The sequence below is a fragment of the Alligator mississippiensis genome, chromosome 1 (genome assembly GCF_030867095.1).
Source record: "Alligator mississippiensis isolate rAllMis1 chromosome 1, rAllMis1, whole genome shotgun sequence".
NCBI lineage: Eukaryota > Metazoa > Chordata > Crocodylia > Alligatoridae > Alligator > Alligator mississippiensis.
Window position 1 is genome coordinate 113,658,336 of NC_081824.1, and position 25,610 is coordinate 113,683,945.

General features: G+C 38.6%; 1 protein-coding gene across 15 annotated transcripts in view; it reads right to left on the reverse strand.

The window, feature by feature from the left end:
* EPB41L2 (erythrocyte membrane protein band 4.1 like 2) overlaps positions 1–25,610 on the reverse strand; it is a 231,221-nt gene that overhangs the window by 24,269 nt on the left and 181,342 nt on the right. For 11 of the 15 annotated variants that reach the window (XM_019479507.2, XM_059713045.1, XM_006259767.4 and 8 more), the window contains 6 exons: positions 24,146–24,298; positions 21,959–22,056; positions 13,904–14,076; positions 9,279–9,439; positions 3,741–3,803; positions 721–867 (listed from right to left, as the gene is read on the reverse strand). In XM_019479507.2, the coding sequence (XP_019335052.1) occupies positions 721–867; positions 3,741–3,803; positions 9,279–9,439; positions 13,904–14,076; positions 21,959–22,056; positions 24,146–24,298 (795 nt within the window). The remainder of the gene's footprint in view (positions 1–720; positions 868–3,740; positions 3,804–9,278; positions 9,440–13,903; positions 14,077–21,958; positions 22,057–24,145; positions 24,299–25,610) is intronic. The other 4 variants (XM_006259769.4, XM_014611039.3, XM_014611040.3 and 1 more) reach the window with 1 other exon arrangement.

Genomic DNA, 25,610 nt, shown 5'->3' on the forward strand with positions numbered 1-25,610 from the left:
CTTGTAACCAGCAGTTTAATCTTCACAGAAACAGAAGTAGACCTAAGTTTGGTAAAAGCACAAAGCATTTCAGAACTGTAACAGCCTTAGGCAAAGAAACTAGGAAACATGTAGCAATTTCTAGAAAAAACTGTTTCTAAACTATGGGCTGAAAGTGCTGTCTAAAAAGAGCTACAAAACAGTGAAAATCCTTTATCTTTGTACAACATTATTAAAGAGTTACCCATAAACTTCTTAGTGGTCTTATGGTAAATCCATTTAAAGAACTATACCACATTACTTCCTTAAAAAAAGAGGATGTTAATTTTTATCACTACTGAAGCAAGATAAAATGAAAGCCTGAAAGATGTTTACTTAAAGTTTGCCTAGGCAGAATTAAAGACAGACATCTTACACTTTTCCTGTCAAGGTAAAACCAACTTGTAAGCATTTCAATCACCAAAATCCAGCGTATACTCTGGGTCCTAAAACAGAACAAAGCTCAGTCCATGCAACTTATTTACTTCTGTTGATTGTTTATAGTTATTCTTTCACCCTGAAACTTGCATACAACTTATTTGATGTTTGGGCCAAAACTAAACAGCAAAATGTTAATGGATATTTAGTACAAAGAAATGTTACATACGCACAAAAGGAAATGTTAGTATAGGAAGGCAATATACTATTTTCTCTAAGCAGCTGCAGGGAAATGCATGCTTACAAGTGTCTACAGTGACATACCCCTTGTGTCTGTAGAGACAGAGGTGTGATACGCCGCTTTTCCCATTCACTGGGGCGTGGCTCAGGTGTGGATTCCATGAAATTGCGCTTGAGTTCACTAATGCTAGCCTGATGTTTCAGTAAGTCGTCCTGGGTCTTATCCAGGTCCTAGCAATGTGCAATGTAAAAAAAGTAGGACAAAACACGACAACAAAAGCAAACTTATCCTCGAAAGAAAATTCAAAACAAGAAAAGTGCCTTTTGTCTAAAGAGCCACTTTTTGGGGGATACTTTTAAATTAGACTACAAAAAACTCAATTTTATTACACTGGTAAGCCACCCTTATCTCATTTCTTTCACGTATATGTGCACAAGAAAAAAATGACACTTTCAACTGGTTGGGTTTTTTTGTTTTTAAGCAAAAGGCTATTTTTATCCCAATAGGAAGGCCCCACAGCTTTGGAACAATTGTTACCAAAGGCTGCTGGCATTTGCTTGAAAGTTAAAGAAACTTAAGCAAAACATACCAGGACATTCACTCTATGATAAGTATAGCTAAGCCTCACTGTTAATGGAAGCAAGAAGAACCCAGTGCAGTGACTATCATAAAAATGTAAATATGGCTCTTAATGCCATTAAGCTTAAGCCAAAAATAACTATTATTTATGTGGACCCTATGCTAATGGGTCAATGGGACAAATAGCTACATATAAGCTTGACTGCATAAGGGGTAAATCCCACTGAAGTCAGCAGAGCTATTCTGTGTGCATAAAGCTGTGAATGCATGTAATTATTTGTAGTATCAGGAGCGAAAAATAAATTTAAAAAATAAAAATCAATATTTTTCTCTGTCCTGCATGAAAGGGCAAGACTGCAGTATAGAAATCATGCAGAGGGGTCTGTGCATGTCTTTGGGCGACAGGAGGAATCTCTGAGCTACCATCACATGGGCTACCAGAGAAGGTTGCAGTAAAGGTGGGTAAGTTTCCATTTTTATAAAGACCACTGACTCCTTCACTTTGTAATTTGAATTAAACATCCGTAGATGAGTTTCAGGTGTATATGGCTGGGAAGCTGATGTGGTAGTCAGGGATGATGCAGCAACCTCATAATTAGCTAGACCTGGTTTAGGGGCTGAATGTCACCTCCCTAATCCTTTTAAAATGACATTAGCTCTTCAGCCAAATACTTGGGCAGCACAAGAAAGAACACAAGGCAGCAGCAAATATTATGGTTATATGGATAGTAAACTGGAATACCTTATAGTGGTATAATTTATACTAGTATGGGAGTAGACAAACAAGTTAGACACAAATGGCTGCAACTTTAAGCCTGTCAATCAGGGTTAAAATGACAGTACTTTAGGTTTGTTTATGGTACTGGTATAGGAGCGGACAGATAACAGTTAAATTAGAACAGCTGATGCATGCTTCCAAGCACTATGTCGCCCCTTGCCTTTTAATATGATTTAAAGTTACCAGAGCTTACACTGTCAATGCAGTCTATTGATCCTACACCAAAGATCCCCCAAAAATAACTTTGAGTATGTGTGCATAAGCATTGTTTGATTTTTACAAGATAAGCAACTGTTCAGCACTTCATTATGAAGCTCAGAGTTCACCGAACATGCCGATAAATCTCACATTAAAAATTTAGCCCTGCATCTTGAAAGGACTTGCACTCTGCTTATCTGTAAACTCTATGAACAGCTGTGGTGAAAGGCAACTCTCATAGGACACGTCTTTAAAACTTTGGCTCTTATATGGGAATTATAAAGGAATCATTAAAAAAAAACCACAAATATGCACCTTTAAATATCTATCCAGAAAGTTAATTAAACCTGTCTATTTTTAAACAAACAAACAAACATTTTATCTGATTTTTTTTTTTTTTGATGAATAGAAAGGTATGGATTGTATCACAATCATTCCACAAACCTTAAGTGATATTTATATAACTAACACTAGCAATATTTTAGTAGATCCTGGAAAGAATTATAGTGGCTTAAGACTAGGCACATTTCTTGTATTTGTTCAAAGCCTGATTATGCAGTTTACACTTTTTGTGTTTTAGTATATTATGCAAAAGTAAATTTTGAAAAGTTATCAAAAGCTGCAAAAAGCAACAAAATATATTAGTACGATTACAATAATTAAATCAGAGATAAGCTCTTTTGTGACAAAGGGAATTTTTTATAGCCCCATTTGGATGGGCCAACTACTTAAGTACAAGATAATGATTTTTTTTTTTTTTTTGGAAGTTGTTAGTGCCCTTTCAGTTACTTATCACTTTAAACTATAGGGACTCTACCTAAATACACACTGGCATAAAACATTCCACTTAGATTACAGAAACACCTTTAATAAAGTCAAATATCTCTATTTAAGTAATGAATAACAGCACTTGGTATTTAAATAGTGCTTTGACTTCAAAACCTTTTAACAAACATTAATCCTCAAGGAGAATTAATTCTTTTGGAAGATTTCAACAAGAAGGAAAATAAAATAGGCACCAAGGACCAGGTTTTTACAAGTATTTACACATTTAAGTCCTTTTAAAAATCTGATCCTAAAGTGACCTGCACAAAGTCTACAAGTCAGTCGCATGGACAGGATTAGAAACTCAATGATAGCCATCAGGACATCTTATGTTTATCCCTCCAGAGCATATCATCCCAAATGTCCACTGCATACATGTGAGAAAAGAAAATGAAAATATTAAGCAAGATCTAGAAGGTGAATCCATCAAGTAATGCATTTGTTTGGTAAGTAAAAATCCAATATTTGGGTACTCAGTAGGCAAATTAATTCATGATTTAAACAGGGCTATTATTCCCAGATGTCACTCTGAAAACATCTAGCAGATAGTCTCACAAGCTTCTCCTTCACGACAGGAACTAAAGCTTTACAACATGCATTTCCAACTTATTTTTCCCCATGCATTTCATGCATAGTGTCCATCACAGCCTGCACGTGACCACCCATCCCATGCAGCCTGGCAGCAAATGAGAAGAGAAAGTGTTCCTTATATTATATACAAACCTCCAACATTAAATTGCTATGTCTGACATAAATATTTTCCCCGTCTACTTTCAAGGAATTGTTCTGTGAAATTAAACCACACACAAAAAAGAAAGCAAAATGAACATATAGCAGCAAGTAACCAAAAAAGGGGCCTCAGATTGATAAGATTTAAAAATAAATAACGAGATGAAAAAGCACTATTCAGACAAGTCTAAAGAAGCTTCAAAATACTAACAATAGCAGGCAGCTACATGATTTAACTGAAAAAGGTAATCCACCTTCTGCTGTGTTTCTTCCTCTTTGGGCTCCACCTAGGTAACATGCATGGCAAATCATCAAAAGAAAATACTTTATTAATGAGGGTCTGGAGCAACACACAGAAAGAGTTTGTTTGTTTGTAAATGTTACAAATCACATGCTATATTTACAGACTTTATTCTTTCAGCCTTAGTTACTGCCTATTATCTTTATTGTTTTGGCCTTAATTTTAATCCCAAATTAAGTCACTAGGGGCACTTTTACATGTGCTCGGGATGGGGGGAGGGGGGAAACGGAGCTTTAATTAGAGTGCTGCCACGTCTCATGTGTCAGCGTCTCCACATTTCAAAGTGGAGCTTTGATGAGCTTTAGTTCAAGTGCCCTTGCTGCTACTTTTTAGTGTGGGAACACTGATACATGAGACACAGGAGGGTTATGGAGTGTGCAAATTGCCACACTCCAACAGACTCGGTTAATCAAGTCTGCTGCATACTGTATGGAATTCCAGCATGGTGGAATAACCTCCGCGCTCGTGTATAGGTGCCCTTTGGTCTTCCACTTATACCACCACTGTAGAAATAGCTTTTCTACACTGAAGCAATGTTTTTATATCACTGAAGCAATGTTTGGCATAGACAAAATGGAAAACATTAGTACCATACTTGCACTCTGTCTCTTTACTGCTGTATTTTTCACAGCTTTCTTCCCAGACTTCTAGAAATTTAAGACAGACTTGCAAGGAAAAAAGCTGATGCTGCCCAATTCTTGATGTCAAATATATTAGAGAGAAACTCAGAAGTTGAATTCAAAGTGGAGTTTGTACTATGTATTGTTTGGTAAAATGGCTAATAATTAACACCAAACTCCAGTATAAGAATATAATTGCTTATTTGTATATTTTTGCTTAAAAAAAAACAAAAAAAAAAACACAGTGAGACCTCAAAGACCGCTATGCTTTTTCAGACCAGGAGTGAACTTTAAAAAAAATTATATTCTGATTACAAGTATTCTGAATGCTTATTTAAGGAAATAAATTATCTGAAAATATGCCATAAGCTAAATATCAGTAGCCAGTCATTCAAAAGGCAGCATCTAGAAAGTCAGCACAGTGCAAGCTCTTAAGCTCTGAAAGATGATTTACTTATTATACTTTTTGCTTATTAGAGTATATTACTTATTATTATATGCATATTCTATACTTTGAGAAAGTACATAATATATATGTATCATATTTTCTTTCACTTTCACTTGCTTAGGACTTGCTGCAATTTTATGAGAAAAAGTCTAATCATTTGTCTAAGCCATGCCAGACAAGCGTTTCTTTAAACTGCTCCTAAAACCTTTTGAGGATAGAGATTCCACAACTTCTTCATGTGTCTATTGACATTACTTAGACTTTACTGAATTTATGTTTTTCCTGTGTTGCGTCACATATTCAAGAGTAATACATACAACACTGAGATAATTACATCATTACCATCACAACCATTGAAAGAACTGGGCTCCTTCATTGCTCAGCTTCCAGTTAAAAGGCCATCCTGTTTTGCTTCATATTTTCCCTGAAGTTCATACATAAACTTCCCTTTGACTGTGTGGTGGATTTGCCGTGACATGCAAAGCAGCCATATGGAGAGTAGGCACTTTTTGTCAGCCAAAGCAGATGATCAGAACATATACACTTAGTGAGACCGATACTTTTGCATAGCAACTTTAGCACATTTCTAAAATATTCACACTTGTGATGGTTCAAGTCAGTTATGTAACCTGCAATCCAACCTAATAAAAGAAACTAGGCTTCATCTTACCTGCTGCTAGATGTGAACAAAAGCACTAAAAGCCAGAGAGATCCTTGGACAAAAACACTCAACACTGCACACATGCATGGAAAGCTGAAAACTTACAGTTCTAGTGCCTATTTGAAAATGGGAATTACAACAAAAAGCTGTTTATAGCATTCACAATTTGGTGAATTAAAACAAGAGACAGAATTTTAGGAATTTCACTCTACAGATTTTAACAGAACTAACAATAATTGGCTCTACAATGCTATTTCAAAGTTCATGGACTATGATGAAGGCAGAAATGGACATATATATGTAGCATAACTGAGGCAATGTTGTCAAATAATTGTAAGATGCTTCCCATCCCAAAGTATTTCTAATATGTCTATTCATAAGCTCTCAAAACCTTTCAATTACAAAAAGAACAAAGTACACAGAGAATATAATCCAAGCCGATGCACTGCACCACATACTCATCCAGAAAAATCAGACATTGAAATATTAAAAAACCCTCAACTGTATCAGTGGCAAGCTGTCACTAGTAAAAAAAAAAGTGAGAGGTATCTACAGTTAATACTAGGAAATGTGCAAGATTGAGGGCATCTCCGTAAAAAGATGTCAAATCTATAAGCAGATGCCATCATTTAGAGCAACAAAGTTACACACCTCCTCTTCCTCTGGTTTGTGATTGTCATAAGCACTCAGCACTCAATGACTTCACTTTCAGCTCCGGGTAGCAGAAGGTCAGAGCAAGAGAAAGGGAAAATGTGAGAGAGAGGAACAGATTGGAAAGGAGAGAGAAGCGGCACAAAGATGAGAAGGAATGAGAGGTGATCGGAAAATAGTACTAAATGCTCGGTTTGAATAAGGAGATGCAAACCTCAGAAGACTACGAAAACTAACCTCAGAAGACAATGATGGCAACATCTTTGTCAAGAAGTGAAGAGAAATGGAAAGGACAACATTTGCTGAAGTTGAATGAAAACCAACAATCAGCATCTTTGTTCTCAACAGTGCTGTGGGTTTTGCCCTCCATTGCAGATGGAAGACAGTACTGAGGGGTCTCAGACTGCATGATCTTTTTATGGGATGTAATTTCTATTAGGAGCTGGCATTTCTTCCATGCAACTGCCTTCCAAAATGTCCTGAAAGATACAGAGATATTTCCCAAAAGGATTTTCCTCAGAAATGTATGAAAGCATGTCTGCCTCAAGGATAGTCAACAAGCTTGAAAGATGGCATGAAACCCTGAATGAAAGTAGGAGGTGAGGGTAGATGTATATGAGGGAGCTGAACAAAAAAAGTCCAGCCAAATTGGAGTACAAAAGCACAAGAAGATGTACAAGAAGAGTGGGGAGAAGGGGAAAGAAACTGGTCATTAGTGAAAACTTTTACTCAAAAATAGGTATTAGCACTACAAACGTAATACAGATCCCAAACTAAAACTGGAAATCCCCACCTATCTTAAAAGCAGCCAACTTGTCCAGTTTAATGAACTGTAAACCTGAAGACATTGTGGATGTTCAGTTTTAGACTCTGGAGAATTTTGCACTTTTGAACTGTAATAGTACAGCCACTTACAACAGAAGAGAGCAGACAGACATTCAAAGCTTTGGAGAAAGGTCAGAGAACAGCAGCACATGAAGGACAAGCAGGCACTTTGATCTTAGGATTTACTACCATTCCCTCTGGAATTTAAAAACAACCAGAAAACAAAAGAAATAAATCTGCTTTGGGAGGAAAATAAAACCCTGCTGTTTACAGGGCTGGTATATGTAGCAAACTCAACTGAAGAGCTTCATAAAACATGCAATTCTTTCCAAAATGTTCTTTCCAGTGGGTAAAGGATTTTTCTTAGTTTTCTACTCTCCCATAGTACCCCAAATTTGGGATTAAAACACACCTATCCTGGCAAAAACCCAAAAAGCAGTGATGCATCTACCTATTAAATCTTCAAAACCCCTTTTTTACATTGAGAAACACCAATGCACATGTATTTTCCTTGACTGATTTGAAATCCTTCCTTTCCATTTTTTCCTGTCCTTGTGACAAGGTATTTAGCAGAATTCACAGATTGGTTGAACCTGATAGAATCACACTGTGAGTGCTTCTGCTAAGGCCTACTGCTCTAAAATTATTCATTTGAGTAATATGAACATGAGACTGTGCAGGTTTGCTCTCAGTCAGATAGAGGATAACCATGTACGGCACCATGAGGCTCCATCCAGATATGCAGGGGCCTGTGCTTGCAGCACCACAAATTGATGCAGTGAATGCCCCTGCACATGTTCTTTTTTGGGGGACAAACTGTCCTTAAATGAGCAAACTGCCCTTCCCCAGCTCCTCCTGGCTTTTCAGGAGTGCTGGCCCCAGCAGCCTTACCTGGTGGCTTGGAGCAGCAGGGGCACAGGTCAAGCAGCAAAGAGCATTGCTCTGGATGGCCCGGCTTCACATGGCCTGGCTTGTTGTGTGTGTGTTGCACTGCTTTTTGTTCTGATTTTTTTTTTTTTTTTTTAAACTTTACTACCAGAAAACCCCAGTAGCAAATTTTGGCTGTGTGCTACAAATTTGCAGAGCAGGGCACATTTTAACATTTACAGCATGTGGTTTCTGATGTCACAAAAAGGTCTGTGGCACCACAAGCCGCGTGCCTGGATGCAACCTGAGACTCAACATACCCGGCATGTGAGATGATTTGGGTAGCACTTATCTAAACTGCAAAAAGAATGTTTTCAAAACATGCCGAGAAGAGAGATTTTGGGTGGCCAACCAACAAAATACGGCTAGATATCTGAAAAAGAAGACACACTTATCACTGACTTTCAAAGGTTTAAGCTTACATTTCGGAAAGAGGCGTTGCCACGAGTTTTGCTGTAAGAGCAATTAGAGTTTGACTAGTTCCCTCAACAAGACAAGTAAATCTGCATTTGCATAAGAATTTCTCCACTATGCACAAACCAGACTTTCCATAGAAAGATGTGTCAATTCTAAATGGACATTCCTTTTTTTAAAGCTCAAATGTTTCTGTAACAAATACTAAATGCAAGAACTTTGAAATCAGCTTGAACAAATCAAAAGACATGCAACTCAATAGACTGCACATAACACTAAAAAGAGTTTCTAATAATTTTGCTCAACACAGGAATTAGATAAAATCTAATTTATTTATGGCAGAATTAGTCCAGAAAAAGTTCAGCTCCTACAATTGTATACTGGAATGATTTAAGTAGCACACTATTATGGTACTTAAAATTAACTTGTAGCAACAAAGGAAAAAATTAGAAGATTCAACATCACACATGCAGATTTGCAATGTTATTTGTTCCCTTTTGGTTATATAAAATATGGGTGTGTGCGCGCATGTGTGCATACCACCCATATATACATGATTAAACAGAAAGAAATAAATTTAAATATGTAGGGATAATTTTCAAAGTGGAGTTGTATAGCTCTTAAAAATAAGTACAGTAGAACGCATACCATTATTGAATAATTTAGATGTTACAGTCAGTCATACCTTTCCATCCTGGGTCAGTTCCAATGGTGGGGATTTAACTGGGCTTCCATCATCTTCTCTACTTTCGCCGTTTTTTAATTTGGCTAGGACAACAGCTTCATCACCTGCTGCGGTAGCAGAGAAGTCCCTTAGCAGACCTTGGTCTGTAATACCTACGGGAGCTAATACAGAACAGAGAATTTTGGATATGTTGAAAAGTTTTGTTTTGAGAACTTCTACCTATCTAGTTTCACAACAGCATAGCTATTGAGAGATACCCAGTGCAAAACTGAGAAGCACAAGGAGTTCTCAAAGCCCTAGGAAGATATCAAGTGTATAAAATATCAATCTGTATAAATTGCCATATTTATATCACAGGGTAATCCCTGTGATAGACAGACAGATAGATATATCAATTATATCATATACATACATACACACACATTTATTATTATACACATGTATATCTTTTTCTGAATATCATTTATTACTTTTTAATACGATAATCAAGCACCCATTTTAAAAGTAAAGTTTCCAACTATACTTGCAAGGCTTTTCGAAATCTACTAATGATAGGCTTGGCGGGATTCAATGTTTACTGTCAAACATCGATAAACAGCAATTTCACGGCGCACACACAGACCATTGGAAAAATATTTCTATCAGTAATAATGGAAATTTATAAAAAGGGGACTATAACAGGGAATCCTTACCCCTGTTACTGGACAGTGAATTAGGAGAGCCAGAGGGTGGAGGGTTAAAGAGGAAAACAATGGGAGACCTAATGACTCATCAATTAAACAATTAGCTGTTTGTTCTGACCTAATGATTAATCAATTAAGCAACTAGCTGCTCATTCACAGGTGCAGGGAATTGGACTGGAAGGAGATAACAGGCTACTTAAACCCCTACCCAAGGAAGGGGGAGGGAGGGTTAAGAAGAGGAAGGTAGTGGAGGCTCTAGACTGGTGGCAGCAGGGTCCTGCCTGGGCCGGGAAGGCTAAGCTCAGGAGACCAGGGCAGCAGCCACCTCTCCCAATGTTCCCAGAGCTTTGGAAGTGCTGCTGTCCTCCTCTTCTGGTCTCTGCCCACCCAGCTCTTTCCTGATGAATAAACAGAATGATTTAAAGTAGGGATGATTTACCGATGTATGGATATTTACTTTTTTTATTTTGATGTGATTTTATGAAGCTTGTAACAATAAACTGTCATTACTAAATTGTCTGCACCCTACAGCCCTAATGTCATGCAATCCTGAAAATTTAAATGGATAAAAATCACAATAAATGCTTAGAAATAAACATCAATTTTAGCCAGTGAAATAAATTATATATTTTATAAAATATATAAAAGTGTGTGTGTGTGTAGATATGTGTATAAAAAAAAAAAAATAAGTGTTATAAATCAAGATTATTTTATTACTCTGATGACAATGTCTCAAGAACAATGAACAACTAAGTTTCATGTGTCCGTGATGTCCACCATGATAAAAAGAATCCATGCAAATAGGTTTCTTATGGCATTCAGTATTTCTGCTTCTGAACCTGTCCCTCAAAAATATCAGGCACTGTAGACATACATTAAAATACAACAACAACAACAAAAATCGCTATACTTTTTCAGTTTCTAAAAGGAGAAACATACCCATGTTTAATATATTTATTTAAAAGTCCCTGAAGATTATGTATCATCTTTTTTACTATCGATTCCGTACAATAAAATTCACCAGCAGGGGGAGCACAAAGACCAACTGGCTCAGACTGAAAACCCAGCAATATTTTAGAGACTGGGTCTGAACTGTTTGAATGAGTACATCTTTGAGAGAGATGCAAGACGGAAACAAAAAGGAATAAAAGTACACGGTTAAACAACTGCCAACATTACATAAACCAGGACAAGCTAACAGAAATGTTAGCAAGTCATACTGAAGCAGTTCAAGAAGTTGTAGGAATATGAATATTTTTTAATGGTTCAGTACCATGCTGCTCAACGTTTTGGCCCTGTGGGTTTGAATGAGTGGCCCGGGATCAATCTGTGGGCTGGACTGTGTGCGTGGGTGGCACCTGGACTGGGTCCCACACCGCCCAGATCAGGCTCCACACCACCCCAGCTCTGTGCACTTGACTTAGCTTGAAGGAACACACTATGCACATGCAGAGCTCCTCACAGATCTGTAAATTTGGGAGCTTGGAAGAAGCAACATGGTTCCCTTGCTGCCAAATTTTTTCATTTCCCCTGAGTCAGGTGTTCAGCACTCTGGGTTCAGTAACTTACAAAGGAAACCAAAAATTTGCAGGGGAGGAGGGGTGGAGAAGAATGAATAATCTGACTATATTGGAAGACACCTAACTATCAAGAGTATTTGCACTCATCCAAAACTAGCTCTGGAAATCACACTGTACTCTGTCCCACACCAAAGCCAGGACCAGGGGTGATGTACGTTTCACGCAATGTCACATGGTGACACAGCTATTTCCCTTCATTCAGTGACACCTATTTCTTGCCTTAGTTATAAAATAACTATTTGAGAAATGTTTACTGACTTAGTATAAAGCAAGAAGAGACATGCCTTATGTGCACGGAAGGAGGTTGTCAAAGTGGCTAGTACGGTGAAAGTCAGAGAGATCTAGGGTCTCGCTGTCATTTTCTCTTTTTGAAAATCTTTTCCCTTCCCCTAATAATTTTTCAATCTAATTTCAGCTTATATTAAGACTAATTTACAAAAGTGGATCAACAAAGATCACTTCTACAAATATTATTCTCTGGTAGAAATCCACTAGAGCAGTCTTTATGTAGCAATTGAAATCTATTTATTCTGTCATATAGAAAAAAAACAATATTACCAAATCAATTATTAAATAGTTAAATTTAAAATGGCAAAAGCAGAAACTCCAAATATAGCATGCAAAACAAAATACCATTACTCATCCACTTATTTTGCAGTAACTGATTCTTCAAAATTTGATGGATTTTTGAATGACCCCTAAGTAGTGAGGGGGAGGATTGGGTGTGTATACAACTAAATGTTATAACTTCAACATTGGGACACTGTATTAAGAAATACAATGCAGGTGGCTCCTAAGAGGTCATCTGCAAGTCAAGCAAATCTTCTTTAAAAAAGGGCAAGAGACACAAGGTGAGGGAAAAGGGTAAAGTTCCATGTAGATTAATCCAAACTTGAGGCCTTATATTTGATGTTGGTGTGATTGGCCAGGTTTAAGTGCGACATTAGAACAACTGGGCCTTTGTACATGCAACAAAATTGGCCTTAAAAGCAGCTTAATTGCCCTTTTCCACCGTTTTAATGGCATTGCTATTTACACCCCCAGTGTCGTATTCCGTTTTAACGGCATTGCTACTTACACGCTTGGTGGTGTATTCCGCTTTAAATGACTTTGTAACGTAGCAAGGAAAAACCTATTAACAGTGTTTTAGCTTGCTACCTAACAAAAAGTGCAATGGTGCACAGGACACTGGAAGCCAAAGTGCTCAGGCAAGCTCGGGCTTGGCGGCCTTCTAGTGCCCCAAGCACCATCCCTGCCACCTTCTCACGCCACCAGCATACCCAGCTGCCCTTCTGCCGCCTTGCAGCTCTGCCCCAGGGGCAATCCAGCTGTTCCTGGGTGGTCCCAGGTGGCTGGAAGGCAATGGGAATGGTGCATGCCTGCCTGAGCTGTGCGGGGCCTGGTGCTTCCATCTGTAGTGGCAGCGCCCCCCCACGAGCAGCACCCACCTGCTAGCAGCCCACCCAGGGTGGCTAAGGGAGACTTATGGCCTGTTGTGATGCAGTGCCTCAGAGAATGGTGGGTCTCAGTAATGAAGCAGTTGCTTGCATTTACATTGTGATTAAGTTGGAGACTGGAGGACCAGACTGTGGCTGTGGGGGTGGTATGGAGGCCAAAGGGGCACCTAAGAGGCACCCAGAATAAAGCCCTGAAAGGGTTTAGACTAGACTAGAAGGGGCTAGGGTGCAAAACTAGTCTGAGATGGGCAAGACTGGATCCAGGGGCCCATGCAGCTTGAGAAGGGTAAAACTAGGGCTGGAGCCCAGAAGCCAAGGTCTGAGAAAAGGGGCCAAAGCTGAGAAGTCTGAAGCCCCAACAAAGGTTTGAGACCTAAGGGGCCAAGTGTTGTTTTGGGGCCAGGGAGCACCTCGGAAGTGATACCAAGTAGCATCTGCCAGGCATGGGTGTAGCTACAGGGGAGGATGGAGGCCACAATTAATGCTACTAAGGTGGCTTGTGCCCTAAGGCACAAATAGAGGCAGGAGGGCTGCAATTTAGTGCCCGAAGGGGCAAGACTAAGGCAAACTGGGGCTCACTCTAGGACCCTGGGTTAACCACCCTAAACGCTATAAAAGGTTTCATCAAGGTATGGCAGGAAAGAGAAAAGGGAGGGTACCTCAAGGAGCCCCAAGAGCAGGGCAGGAGCTGCGTGGCCACCCAGGGACATCACAACCACCCCTGAGGCCTAAACCTTTTTAAAACTACCTAACTTGGAAACTGAATTTCATAAGGTTTAGACAATTAACATTCTCCAAATCCAGAAGTCAGAATTTTCTAAATGTAGTAAGTGAAGAGAGAAAGCAATGAGATGAAATCGAACCATTACATTCAGTAAATAATATCCTTTATCATAAATTCTTACCCCCATCAAGACTCCTGGAGATACGTTTGCTTGAGGTACGCTCAAAATATGGGGCTGGTCTATCTATAAGGTTGCTAGCTTGCCGTGTCTGTGCTTGTGTGCGACCGCTGTAACGGAACTTGGAACCCAAGGTCAGGAACTTTGCCTTCGCAGGCTGTTCTGGTGATATCAGTCTATTTAAAAAAAAAAAAAAAAGAACAAAAAGGTAAATTTTTCCAGTGGTATGAAATACTTTAGCACAGCACTTCACAGCTATCTGCTACCTTGCAATGTAAAATAATTATGACAGGAATACTGGTCAACAATTAGGGCACAGACAGAAGTGACAATTTTTGCCTGAGCTGGCCTCAGAAAGTGATTTATAGCCATGAACAAATAAGTGCATGACTGCAGAATGCTTAAAAAATGGCTGATCAGGCAAAAATCTGAATCTTCAATGCATGAGGAGTCAGGTGAAGATGTTTCAAAACAGAGCGTCTTCTGTAACTTTTGTCTGTACTGCCTGCCAGCCTGTCACGGTTTTCAGAATGGGAGGGGGGAATGGGAGCAGAGGGAGTTTGGTATGGGGTTTTTTCAGTTCCTGCTCCAATTCACCAGTCTTAAAATAAAAGTTTCCTTTCCTCCTTTTCCCTGCCTCCCATTCTCAAACAGGGACAGGCTGGGAGAGAGGAGAGGCCATTGCTAAGGTTCCCCCCTCGAACCAAGAGTGAACTTCTGTTTCACCTGGGGGAACGTTGCAACTCAGAATACATCCTGCAAAGTGTTCTCAGTTACAGCAAAGAGCTGCACTTGTGTCTGCACCCTTAAATATTAAACTTCAGACAAAAACAGTCATTATTGGTAGAACTTGGGGATGCTACATAGTGCCGAGGAACAGATGCCTTATGCACCAAAGCCATGCGTTAATATCTATTTCCATCCAGGATCCCGATTAATCCAATCTTCAGAAGTGGCAACAGATACCACAAAAATCTCAGAAAAGTTAGTAGGCAACTACTTAACTGCTATGGGCTCTGCAAATGGCCAAAGAAAAACATGAACAAAATTGGCATTCCTGCCCCAAACAAGATGGCCAATTAGGGCTTGCTGGTTGTACTGCCCAGCTGGAAAAATTGACTGCTGAGAACAATAGAAACCAAAGCACATGAATGGTCAGAATTCAACTGACTGTACCTTTAATTGACTCCTTTCTGTATGCACTGACAGGATGGATGAGAGAAGCTAAAGGGTAAATATCAACAGGTACAAAAGGGTTTTTCCAGATGAAGAAAAACCTTAAGAATGTACCTTAATATTAACCCTAACCTGGCAGACTTCAGGGGGAGCTCTTTAGTATCATTATCTGAAGGAACAGAAAAAGGAAAAAACTCGCATAAATTTGTTCCCTAAAAAAGTACTTAGTCCAGGGATGGGCAATTATTTTGGCTGGTGGGCCACTCAATGAGTTTCGGCAAGTTGTCGAGGGCCATACACAAAATCTTTCAGAAGATATTTTAACAAATTATAGATAAAAACAAAATCACATAATAAAGTCAAACATCTACTAGAATGTATTTTAAATTTTATTGAAAAAAATAAGTTTTATCCTGGTTTATGTTTTTTGAGTAGTGCATATAGAGACAATTGCACAATCACTCAAAATAAAGTTTTACTCTTGTATATTGTGTGTGGGGGGATGGAGAAGCAGGGTTGTGTGGGGGGCCTCCACAGATATTTTAGATCAATTTTTCAATTATAAATTACTGTAACCTCACATAGATATCTTGATGTCTCACATCAGAAAACAAATTGGGATACAAAGAATATGAAAATGGAGAGTGCCCGTAGGCCAGATGGCATCTGTATGGAGAAAAATGGCTAAGGTGTTTACTGAGTTATTTTTGGAGAACATCCTTTTCCTTTCATCAAAAAGAAACCTAATATCAGTAATTCATAAACCAGGAAAAGAGTAGAGGCTTCAGAGAGTGAGATTTTAAAAACCTGAAGAATATCTAGAAGATTTCTTTAAAAAAATTGAAATGTTTTGGGAGAGTTAGAAAATGGTTGATCCTAGCAGGTCAAATACTTCAAGGCTACAACTTGTTGCCATTTACTGACAGGGAACAGAGAGTGAGTAATATAGCCCCCCTACTGCCAATTGTTGTGCTCTAACACAAGACCTTGTACAGATGTTGTCATGTGTGGCCCTGACAGATAATGATACTGAAATATCTGGTTTTGAATGCATACACGCCTACAGTGGGATCTACTGTCATGCATCTATTAAGGAAACTGAACTTTCTAAAGAGAGGGCTAGCCATTATATCTTCCTATGCTTGGGCAATAGATTTCCAAAACATCTTGAACTTCTTCACTTGTTTGCGTGAGTAGTCTTATACCAGACACTTAGGTAGATGATTTCCATACATTCTCATTGACAATAATATATATGGCTTAGTCCGTCTGTCTGTCTGTCTGTCCATAACACTCTTGGGGGGTGGGGGTGGAAATGTTGCTCCTGGCAGGGCATTGCTCCAGCCAGTGCTGCATCAAGAATGCCCATGGAGAATATCACGGGGGCCAGGTGGATGCAGAGTGTGTGTGTGGAGGGGGAACGGGGGACAGGGTAGCACTCTATCACCTCCCTCGCCCCCCATCATTCTTGATGGGCATTTCACTAGTATATGATAAAAATACTACTTGGAGTGGAGAGAAAGATGCTTAGCATATTTTTCCAGGAGCCTTACTGCTCTTTGTTTTCCGCTGTTGGCAAGGCTATAGCATTAAATTGCCATTTTTAACCTCTACCCTGCTGAGATAAACTTTTAATCTCCTTAATAAAGAAAAACCAAGAGAACTAATTACTTCCTGATTAAGGACAATTTATATTACAGGCTTAACTACATAGAAGAACTGAACTACTGTTAAACCATTGCAAGAAGTCCTGAGAAAGCTGCAAAAATAAAATAAAATAAAATCTTTAATAAGGCATTACAACAAAGTTTTGTGAAAGATATCCAGATATATCGAAAGATACGTAAAAATATCACGTGCTCAAACTCTATGGATGGGACACAGAGCTGAGATCTAAACTGCATCTGATCCAGTTTGATAATATTTCTTTAAAGTGACTTTTACTGGAATCCTGCATAGGTCTGACTTGCATAAGCTGTCTAGGCACAAATAAACATTCAGCTGGATTGTTTTTTAGATGGGAAAGGGGAGCTGATGGCTGGGAGCTAACTACATGTGCACAAGCCTGTAGTGATACAAGGAAGCTAAATCTCTGTTTCCCACCCCCCGCCAGCTTTTTACCTGGATGGAACCGTTAAAATTAGAAATGATTTTGCTACCTTTGAATTGTCACAGGCTCCTGAACATGGACCAGGGAGAGCATAGCAGCTGCTATGCAGTGCCTGAAGGCTTGTCCATGCTCCTCTGTTGCCTTCTTTTATAAAGCTTGTTTTCATATTTAACAGTGTGTGTATGAAGTTTGAGAAGTCACCTTTCAAACTATAAGAGAAACCATTTAAAATACCAAGTTTATGTTAATATGAGGCTTAAGTTTATCTTCAGATAAGCAATGATTAAAATGAAATAAATGTAGGTTATGGCTTACTTGCCTTGTAGAGTTTTAGTTGGATCTGAAAGTTATTTGTGTCTTTGAATTAAATGCAAAGTTTATGGTAATGTGGAGTGTACTCAACCTGCATCATGAACTAAGAAGAATATTATAATTTCTTGAGCTGTGACAAGGTTAAATTGGAGTGGTGACACAGACCCTGACATGGCAGGATGAACACAGAGAATTAATTTATTTTATTATTTTTAAATCAGGATGAGATGTTTTATGATTCTCTGCCTGGTGACATCAGTAGGAGTACAGAAATTTTAAAGAATGCTGTTATCTTCTGTTTTCTTTTGTTAAATTGCTTCTATTGACCAGAGAAAACAACTTCTGACTGGAACATAATTAATTCCATTAGGTCAGTTTTTCTATGGAAAAGCATTCCTAACAAAATGTTAATGAAAATATTTGCAGTTTCAATTACCTTTTTCTCCTAAGCTGATCAAAGTATCACAGACTTTCCTCCAGTAATAAAACAAAAATTACCTAATAAGAATCAAATTATTACGACAGCAAAAATTACTTCAAGATGACAATCTACTATACCCATCTTGCTGAGACCTATGATGCATATCTATCATGGTGTTTATAGTAATGTATTAAACTAGCAAAAAAATTTTTTGAGATAATAATATACTGCATATTGACAAGGATTTTATATTCATTATTAAGCCTACCAAAGTTTATATGCTGCAGTTTATAGTTTCAGCAAGTTTAACATCTGACACAATGATTTTGCTATGATTGCCTATACAATGCTGTCAAAAAAGCTTTCTAAATTATATATACTTAGTGATTTATGGTCATATCTCATTGAAAATCCTAACACTGCAAATAGCTTACTGTGAACTTCTTTAAAAAAAAAAAACTAGTGATGGGTTTGCATGCCTGCAGAGGAAAAATTCTGGTTTCTTCTACTGAGTAACACAATGGCGCACAGGCCACACAAATCACAACCCCACTCACGAAAAAAAATGGCCATCTAAGAAAAATAGTTCAATTATTTAACTATATTTATATTCAGCCAAAGGATTTTGAGAATATATACTTGTTCACTGGGATGTTTTTACATTTTCCAGTTATGCCAAAAGGTAGCAGGGTCTAAGAAATATAGACGACAAAGTCTGTTCAGGATTTACTAATAGGATGACGAATAGCAGTGTTCATGAGGTACATGTATTCCAGAGCATTTTTCTTCTTCTGAAACTGAACACAATGAAGCATGTAATTTTATTTGCAAGGAAAGCAAGCATTTGGTAAGGAGAATTGTTCTCTCATCATGATAGACTGCCTGTATAAAAACACAGGCTGTCCTCCTATTTGGGAGCAGATTCTGGGCTTTTATACTGGAAGTGAACAACTGATGATGTATATAGCATGATTTCTGGCGCGCGCGCGCGTGCGTGCATGTGTGTGTGTGTGTATGTGTGTGTTCAGGAGAATTTTTTTAGCTTTTGAAAGCAAAACCTTTCTTGAAAGCCTGGAATGACTAACTGGATCTCTTAATACAATTCACAAACATGTATATTACAGGACTTGGCATCATAACATTATTGGGGGAAAAAGTAACAACATCCTGGGATGTATTAACAGGAGCACCACATACAAATCACAAAAAATTATTTTCCCCTCTATCAGAACTGGTGAGACATCTCTGTTTCAATTTGGGTGGCATAAAGATGCAGACAAATTGGAAAGTGCAGAGGAGAACAGCAGAAATTATTAGAGGTCTAGACACCATAACATACACAGAAAGTTTGGGAGAATTAGGATTATTTAGTCTAGAGACACTGGAGGGGGAATCTGATTAGTCTTGATATATAAAAAAAGGTTATTATAAAGGGGGTGGTAATCAACTGTTCCATAGGCCCCACAAGGCTGTAAACCAGTGGTTCCCAAGTTAGTTAAACTCAAGTCATGTTAAACAGATGTTACACTTCTCTGGGAAGAAAGCTTTCTGTCCCAGAATCCAACAGATGTTCGCGCACACAGGTATTGCTTCAACTACCTGTGAAATATGTCAGATAAAACATGCTTAACACTTCTTCCTGAAACATCACTATGTGGGTCTGCAAGTTAATTGCTGCTCATTTAACTTAATTGCAGTTCATTCCAGCGACAAGCAAGTCAGGCTGCGTGCCCTCTCAGGCCACCTACTCGGAAGAGCTACGTGTGTAAAGGGCTGTCACTCCTGTTTTGATCCAAGTAAAAACCTGGAACAATCAGGATGGCCTCAAATGAGATGCCTGTTTAGAGCCAAAGGGACAGGACAGGAAGTCAACTGGAACAAGAGAGATTTAGGTTGAATCTTAGGAAAGAAGTTCTAGCTATGAAAGTGGTTAAGCACTATAATGAATTATTAGGGTGACTGTGGAATCTATCACTGGAAGCTTTTAAGTACAGGGTAGACAACATTTGTCTGGGATGGTGTGAACGGGAACGTCTTGACCAAGGATTTGAATAGCTGACCCTCTCTGTAGTCTCCTCTGCAAGATTTTTAAGTGGATTTTTATATCCTGTTAGAAAATACATGTTTATGAAAACATGCACAGCCATGATGTTGAATTATTTGCATCTACAGGAGCTGTTGTGAAAAGATTGAAAGCATTTTGGGAAGCTTAAGCAATCTCTTGCTAATATACACTGAAATTATATCTAGCCTGTTTTGGGTTTTTTTAAGGCTGGATAGGCATCTGGCTGGGGTCATCTGACCCCAGCACTCTTTCCTGCTCAGGCAGGCAGTCAGACTCAATGTGATCTGTTGAGGTCCCTTCTGACCCTAGCTTCTATGAATCTATGAAATTATAGTTACGCAGCACCCTGCAAAAGGATGGTCATGTGCTTAGCAAGGCCTCATAACCAGACTGCAGCTTTAAGTTAAAAAAACAACTTGGGTGTCTAAAATAAGTCTTAAGTACATTTAAGGTATCAACAGCCAAAATTTCTAGCAAAAACCTCACACAACATCTGCCTAATCCTGGAGACATATCATTGTTTGACCTGACACTTTTTTTGCTTTGTAAATGCCCAAGAACTGGTCAAGTCTGAGTAACTTGGTGCTCATGTCCCACTTAAGTCTAATCAAATTCCACAAGCTATGGCTGGAGCCAGATATCACTGCTGGACCGCCATTGACAAAAAATTTTATGACAGCACAAAGACCAAGAAAGCAGACCTCCGTCCCCCTTTTTGTGCCACAAATGCCCAAAATTTGAGGCTGTGACAAAGGTGGTAATAGTTTTTGCCACTTTATTGCAGCAGATGGCTGTTTGTTTTATGCTTGCATTTTCCAAGTGACCCAGACAAGTGCTCCCGGGGCCTGATCACGCACACAATAGGAATTTCCACTCAAGATAGGGCCCCTAAAGTCCCAGGAGTTCCTGCCTGGCTTTCTCTCTTACAGAGAAATGCCCCAGGAAATCTCTAAAGCCCATCTCTGTGGCCACATCTACATGAGACGCTGACTACGCAGTAGCTTGCTACTACTGAGCAGTAGCATTGTGTGGCAGGAAGCGTGATACAATGCTACTGTGCAGTCAGCATCACAAAAAAAGCTGTTTGGCGACACTGCTGTGCAGTAACTCTGGTCATTTAGTACTTGTTTATATAAGTACAAGTACTAAATGACTGCGTAGTCAGTCTGAGTCTCTTGTAGACACAGCCTGTAAGCAGGCAACATGTTGCCTGCTGTCCCACAGGATTAAGCCCTGCCCAATACAAGACAATGGGCAACATGCGTTGTGCCCAACAAAGAAGACATGTTACCATCGCCGATCCACGTCATTTGGCGATTTATGTTTATGCCCTAGATATTCCCCTCAGTCTCCATCGGGGCCTAATCTTGTAGGTATGACCAAAGCACATTAAAGCACAGCTACCACCTCCCAGAAGAGTTGCTTTAATCCCCAAGGTATAGGCCCTGGGAGGGAAGGCAGGGATGGAATTCCCTTCCCCCTGTTGAGGTTGTACCACTATGCAGCAAAGAAAGCCAAATTCATGGATCAACAAAAAAACCCCACAAGAGACAGCATAACTTGGTAGTCTAATAGTTAAAGCTGGGAGAGAGGAGATCTGAGTTCTAGTTCCTTTTTCCAGGGGCTATTTCACTGGGATAATATAGACACGCTGATAGATCACACTATAAAAAGGTGGGCACCCTCACTGTTGGCAACCATTAACAAAAAATTTGAAAGATTTATACTGTCTTCATTGCATGTTTTTATGGGTAAGTAGGAATAATCTATTGAAACTGAAATGTAATGGTTAATGAAAGTTAAGACAAGAAATAAATAGTGCAGGATCAGAGATTCGGGTAGTATATTTCAATAAAAGGACTGGATTTGGATTGCAAAGCAAGCAAAGAAACAGTTCTCCACTTTTCATTCCCTTCCTTCCCCCAGTCCTGAGGGGAGTTTCTTAAAAGAAAGACTGTAAGACTGATCATTTACCTGAAGAAAGTATGGTGCTCCACACAAACCTTCCATAACCTTTTAGCAGCCCGATGGTTTGGCAGTTTGAACCCAATAGTGCTCTCAAATTGTTCCAACTGGAAAGAATCCACAAACTAAATTAACACATTTCCTTAAAGCTGGTTATTAGCTACATTAGCAGGCTGAGTTCAGACATTTCCATTACTGTGACAAGCAGTAATTTTCCATTCTTGAGATACAAAAAAAAAAAAAAAATCAGAGTTTCCATCCTTTTAATTTAATTACACTGGGTAGACTGCTCATGTAGTGTAATAAACACATTATCACTTCCAATCTGTACTAATGATGACTCTTTCAGAGAGTCAATAATGAAGGCATTATAGGCTGTTCTTTGCATGTTTCCTATTTAGCTGCCCAAAACTGATGATCATCATTATCATTATTATTTTTAGTAAAAAGGCAACTGTACTGAAAATTGTAGTCGTCAAGTACATTGTCTTCTTGTTCTCCCCCCTTGCTTGATAGCACTAAATACTATACTAGTTTCAATCTTAAATGGAACATTAATGTCATTCAAACTGCCTAAGCCAAACGAATACATTTATACAACTAAAAGATAGGCAGGTAGATGGACAAAACACCTATCTAAGAATTAAAAAAAACAAACCCCAAGGCTTGTTTGGTAGTATTTTTTACTAGACAAACTATGCAGCTGGAAGAAATATTAGTTTTCAGCCACAAACTGCCCTTCGTCAGGTCTGTGAAAGAAGCAAATATAGCCTAAGATAAATACTAGATTTTACAGTTTCACATGAAATCACAACAAATCTAAATAGGGGGAAACATCATTCGATTTAGGTTTTAAACAATCTACAACCAAAGACATTTCAACATTGCTACAGTTTATGCCATTTTATGTACAAACTACTTATATTCACATATATTTAACTGACTTCAAAATGACATTTTGCCTTCAAGTACTTTTAGGTATCTCATTTAATATCTCTTTAAACCAAACAGGATTAAAATGTAAATATCTTCCTTAATCGAATAAGGATCTGGAAATTGTTTTGTAAACTCTAAGCAGTAAAAAAGTAAAACACTTATAAGGTTGTGTGTGCTCTAAAAGCTTCTTTTGTTTAAGGTAACAACAGCAGAAAAGTTTTTCTTAAATATTCCCCATTATTTCACAATCAAAGACAGAGAGAAGTAATTAGCCATGTTAGTTTGATCAGGGAGGGCAGGCTAGATTTGTACCTTATGGACTAACTAATTCAGAGATGTATAAAATTTTGTTAGCAGCATGGGCAGATGTAGGATTTTGAGAAGGGGGTACAACAGACGGTATGGCACACCATCAAATGCAACACAACATATATTTTTCTCCAGGAAACTAGGTGCTAGTGGCCTAGAGCTCTATTATTCAGTTCAAGATCAAAGCAAAAATAAATACAATTTTATTGGAATGTGCATTAATTTCCTATAGGTATTTTGCTATATTATCAAAACACAACAAACTAGTCAATTCTCAAAAGATGTTGTTTCTTTAATCCTATAATCTTTAAAATTAAACATACATTTCTTTCAGATTCACAAACCAAAATCAAGCCTTCTTGATGAGCACCTTGACCAGGTAACCCAGGCTTCACTGAAAATTATTTCCACACCTGAGTTAATATTTCTAGCTAGGGTTAAAAACACTTTGCAGGGCTGTGGAGCAGGAGCAACATTACCAGGAACAGTTAGCAAACAACACAATTGCAAAAGAAGGAATAGCTTAATTAGCGGAATGTTAAGACCATTACAAAAGGAGAAAGGGTTGTTAACACCTGTGAAATGAAGCGTTTAGAAGGAATCAGGAAGTTAATAATAAGCCATGAAGTCAAATGATTCCTACGCTGCTGCCTGAATAGAAATGTTGCTGCCACTGCCAAGCAGTTGGTTTTAAATTGTGGGTGGAATAAGAATCAAAGGGGGCTGCAACAACGCCACCACATCCCTCCTCCCATCCTCCCCTAGAAAGCAGTGGTTAGAATACAAAAGATTAATTTTACCTCATCACTTCCTTACCTTTTGTATTCTAATCACTGCTTTCTATTTAGAAGCTCTGCTTCCTACAGTCCCTTCACAATATGCAATGAAGTAAGCCCTGTCTTAACTTGTTTATTAATATAACTGCAGGCAATGGAGACAGCCACTACTTACCTCAGCTGGCCTGACTTTGATATAGAAGTTGCTGCGTTTATAGGAGATTTTCAAAATTTTGGGCCAAGCAAAGCGATTGATTCTAAGTCTGTCCTTGTAAATGAGTAGACCATTAGCACATACCCCCAGCATGATATCCACACCTTCAGAATCCTACAAAAAAGGGGGGGAAAAAAGTTTTAGACAGAAAATTTACATACTGATTTTACAGGTAGTTAATTATTTTAATACACCAGGAAGGAATAATGAAGATTAAACAGCTTTTATGCTACAAGATGGAATGCAAGAAAGGTTCTCAACAATAAGAAAATACTATGTTTTTCGATCTTATAGAAACAAGCCTAGGGCTCCTGCAATGATCTGCCATCAGATATACACAAAGATACTTGTTACACACTCCATTATTATGGTGAAAAGACATTAAAAAATTAGATCACCAACTGATCACCAGGAAAGATTAATGAATAATGATAAATACTAAAGGAAATATTAAAGGGAAAGGAATGAAAAAATGCAATGTCTTTAATACTTTAGCTACTTTATTAAATATATCAGATATATTTCCATATGTATTTGGTTATATCTGGTTTTATTACCTACTATTGTGGTAAAGATGTAGAATATAGCATATACTTTGTTGACACTGGGTGCATCTACACGAGATGCTTACTGCAAACTTGCCTAATTAGCTCTGCAATAAAGTGTCCCCGTTTACATGAGCAGTGCTATTAGGCTGGAGTAAACTAATTTTACTGCACTGTAGGCTAGTACTGCCCAACACAAGTATTATTCTATGGCAGAGTTATTTACTCCACTGCAATGCACGCGTAGATGGTGACCAGAGCTGGCCGGGACATGAGGACATGACACTGTGGGGCTGCCTGCTGGCTAGCACTGTACTGTAGCACCCTCGCGCTCTAGACAGCCCCTCAACAGCACATTGAGCTGGGCAGGGGCAACCCCAGGCTGGCAGGCTGACCCCCGGAGCCTCACGTCAGCTGGGGCTATACAACACCAGGTCAATGTGCTTCAGTCCTGGGCGTACATGTAAATGCTGAGTCCAGGAGCAATAAATTCTTGCATGAACTGTGCTGGAGTTTATTGTGTTGAATTAATTTCACATGTAGATGCACCCACTATTACCTTAGCCACTTCAAAGTGCTCATACACAGTGCTTCCCACAGCATAATCATTTTGGTTAAGTGACAGTCTGAGCTTAGTTTAGCAGCTTACAGAAGCAAATATTTACTGATAAGGCGCTCACATAACATAAACCTTGAAAAACTGACTTCCCACATTATAACAATAAATTTTCATTTCCTCCCAAACAAGCAACCAACAGTCATATGAAGTGCTGACACACTGTTGTCATTAACAGCAGCTTGGCTGGCAGAAGTCTAAAACTGGCAATCTGATGAAATAATATTAGTTCTTTTCAGAACTTTCATCTGCTACTGTTTCAAAT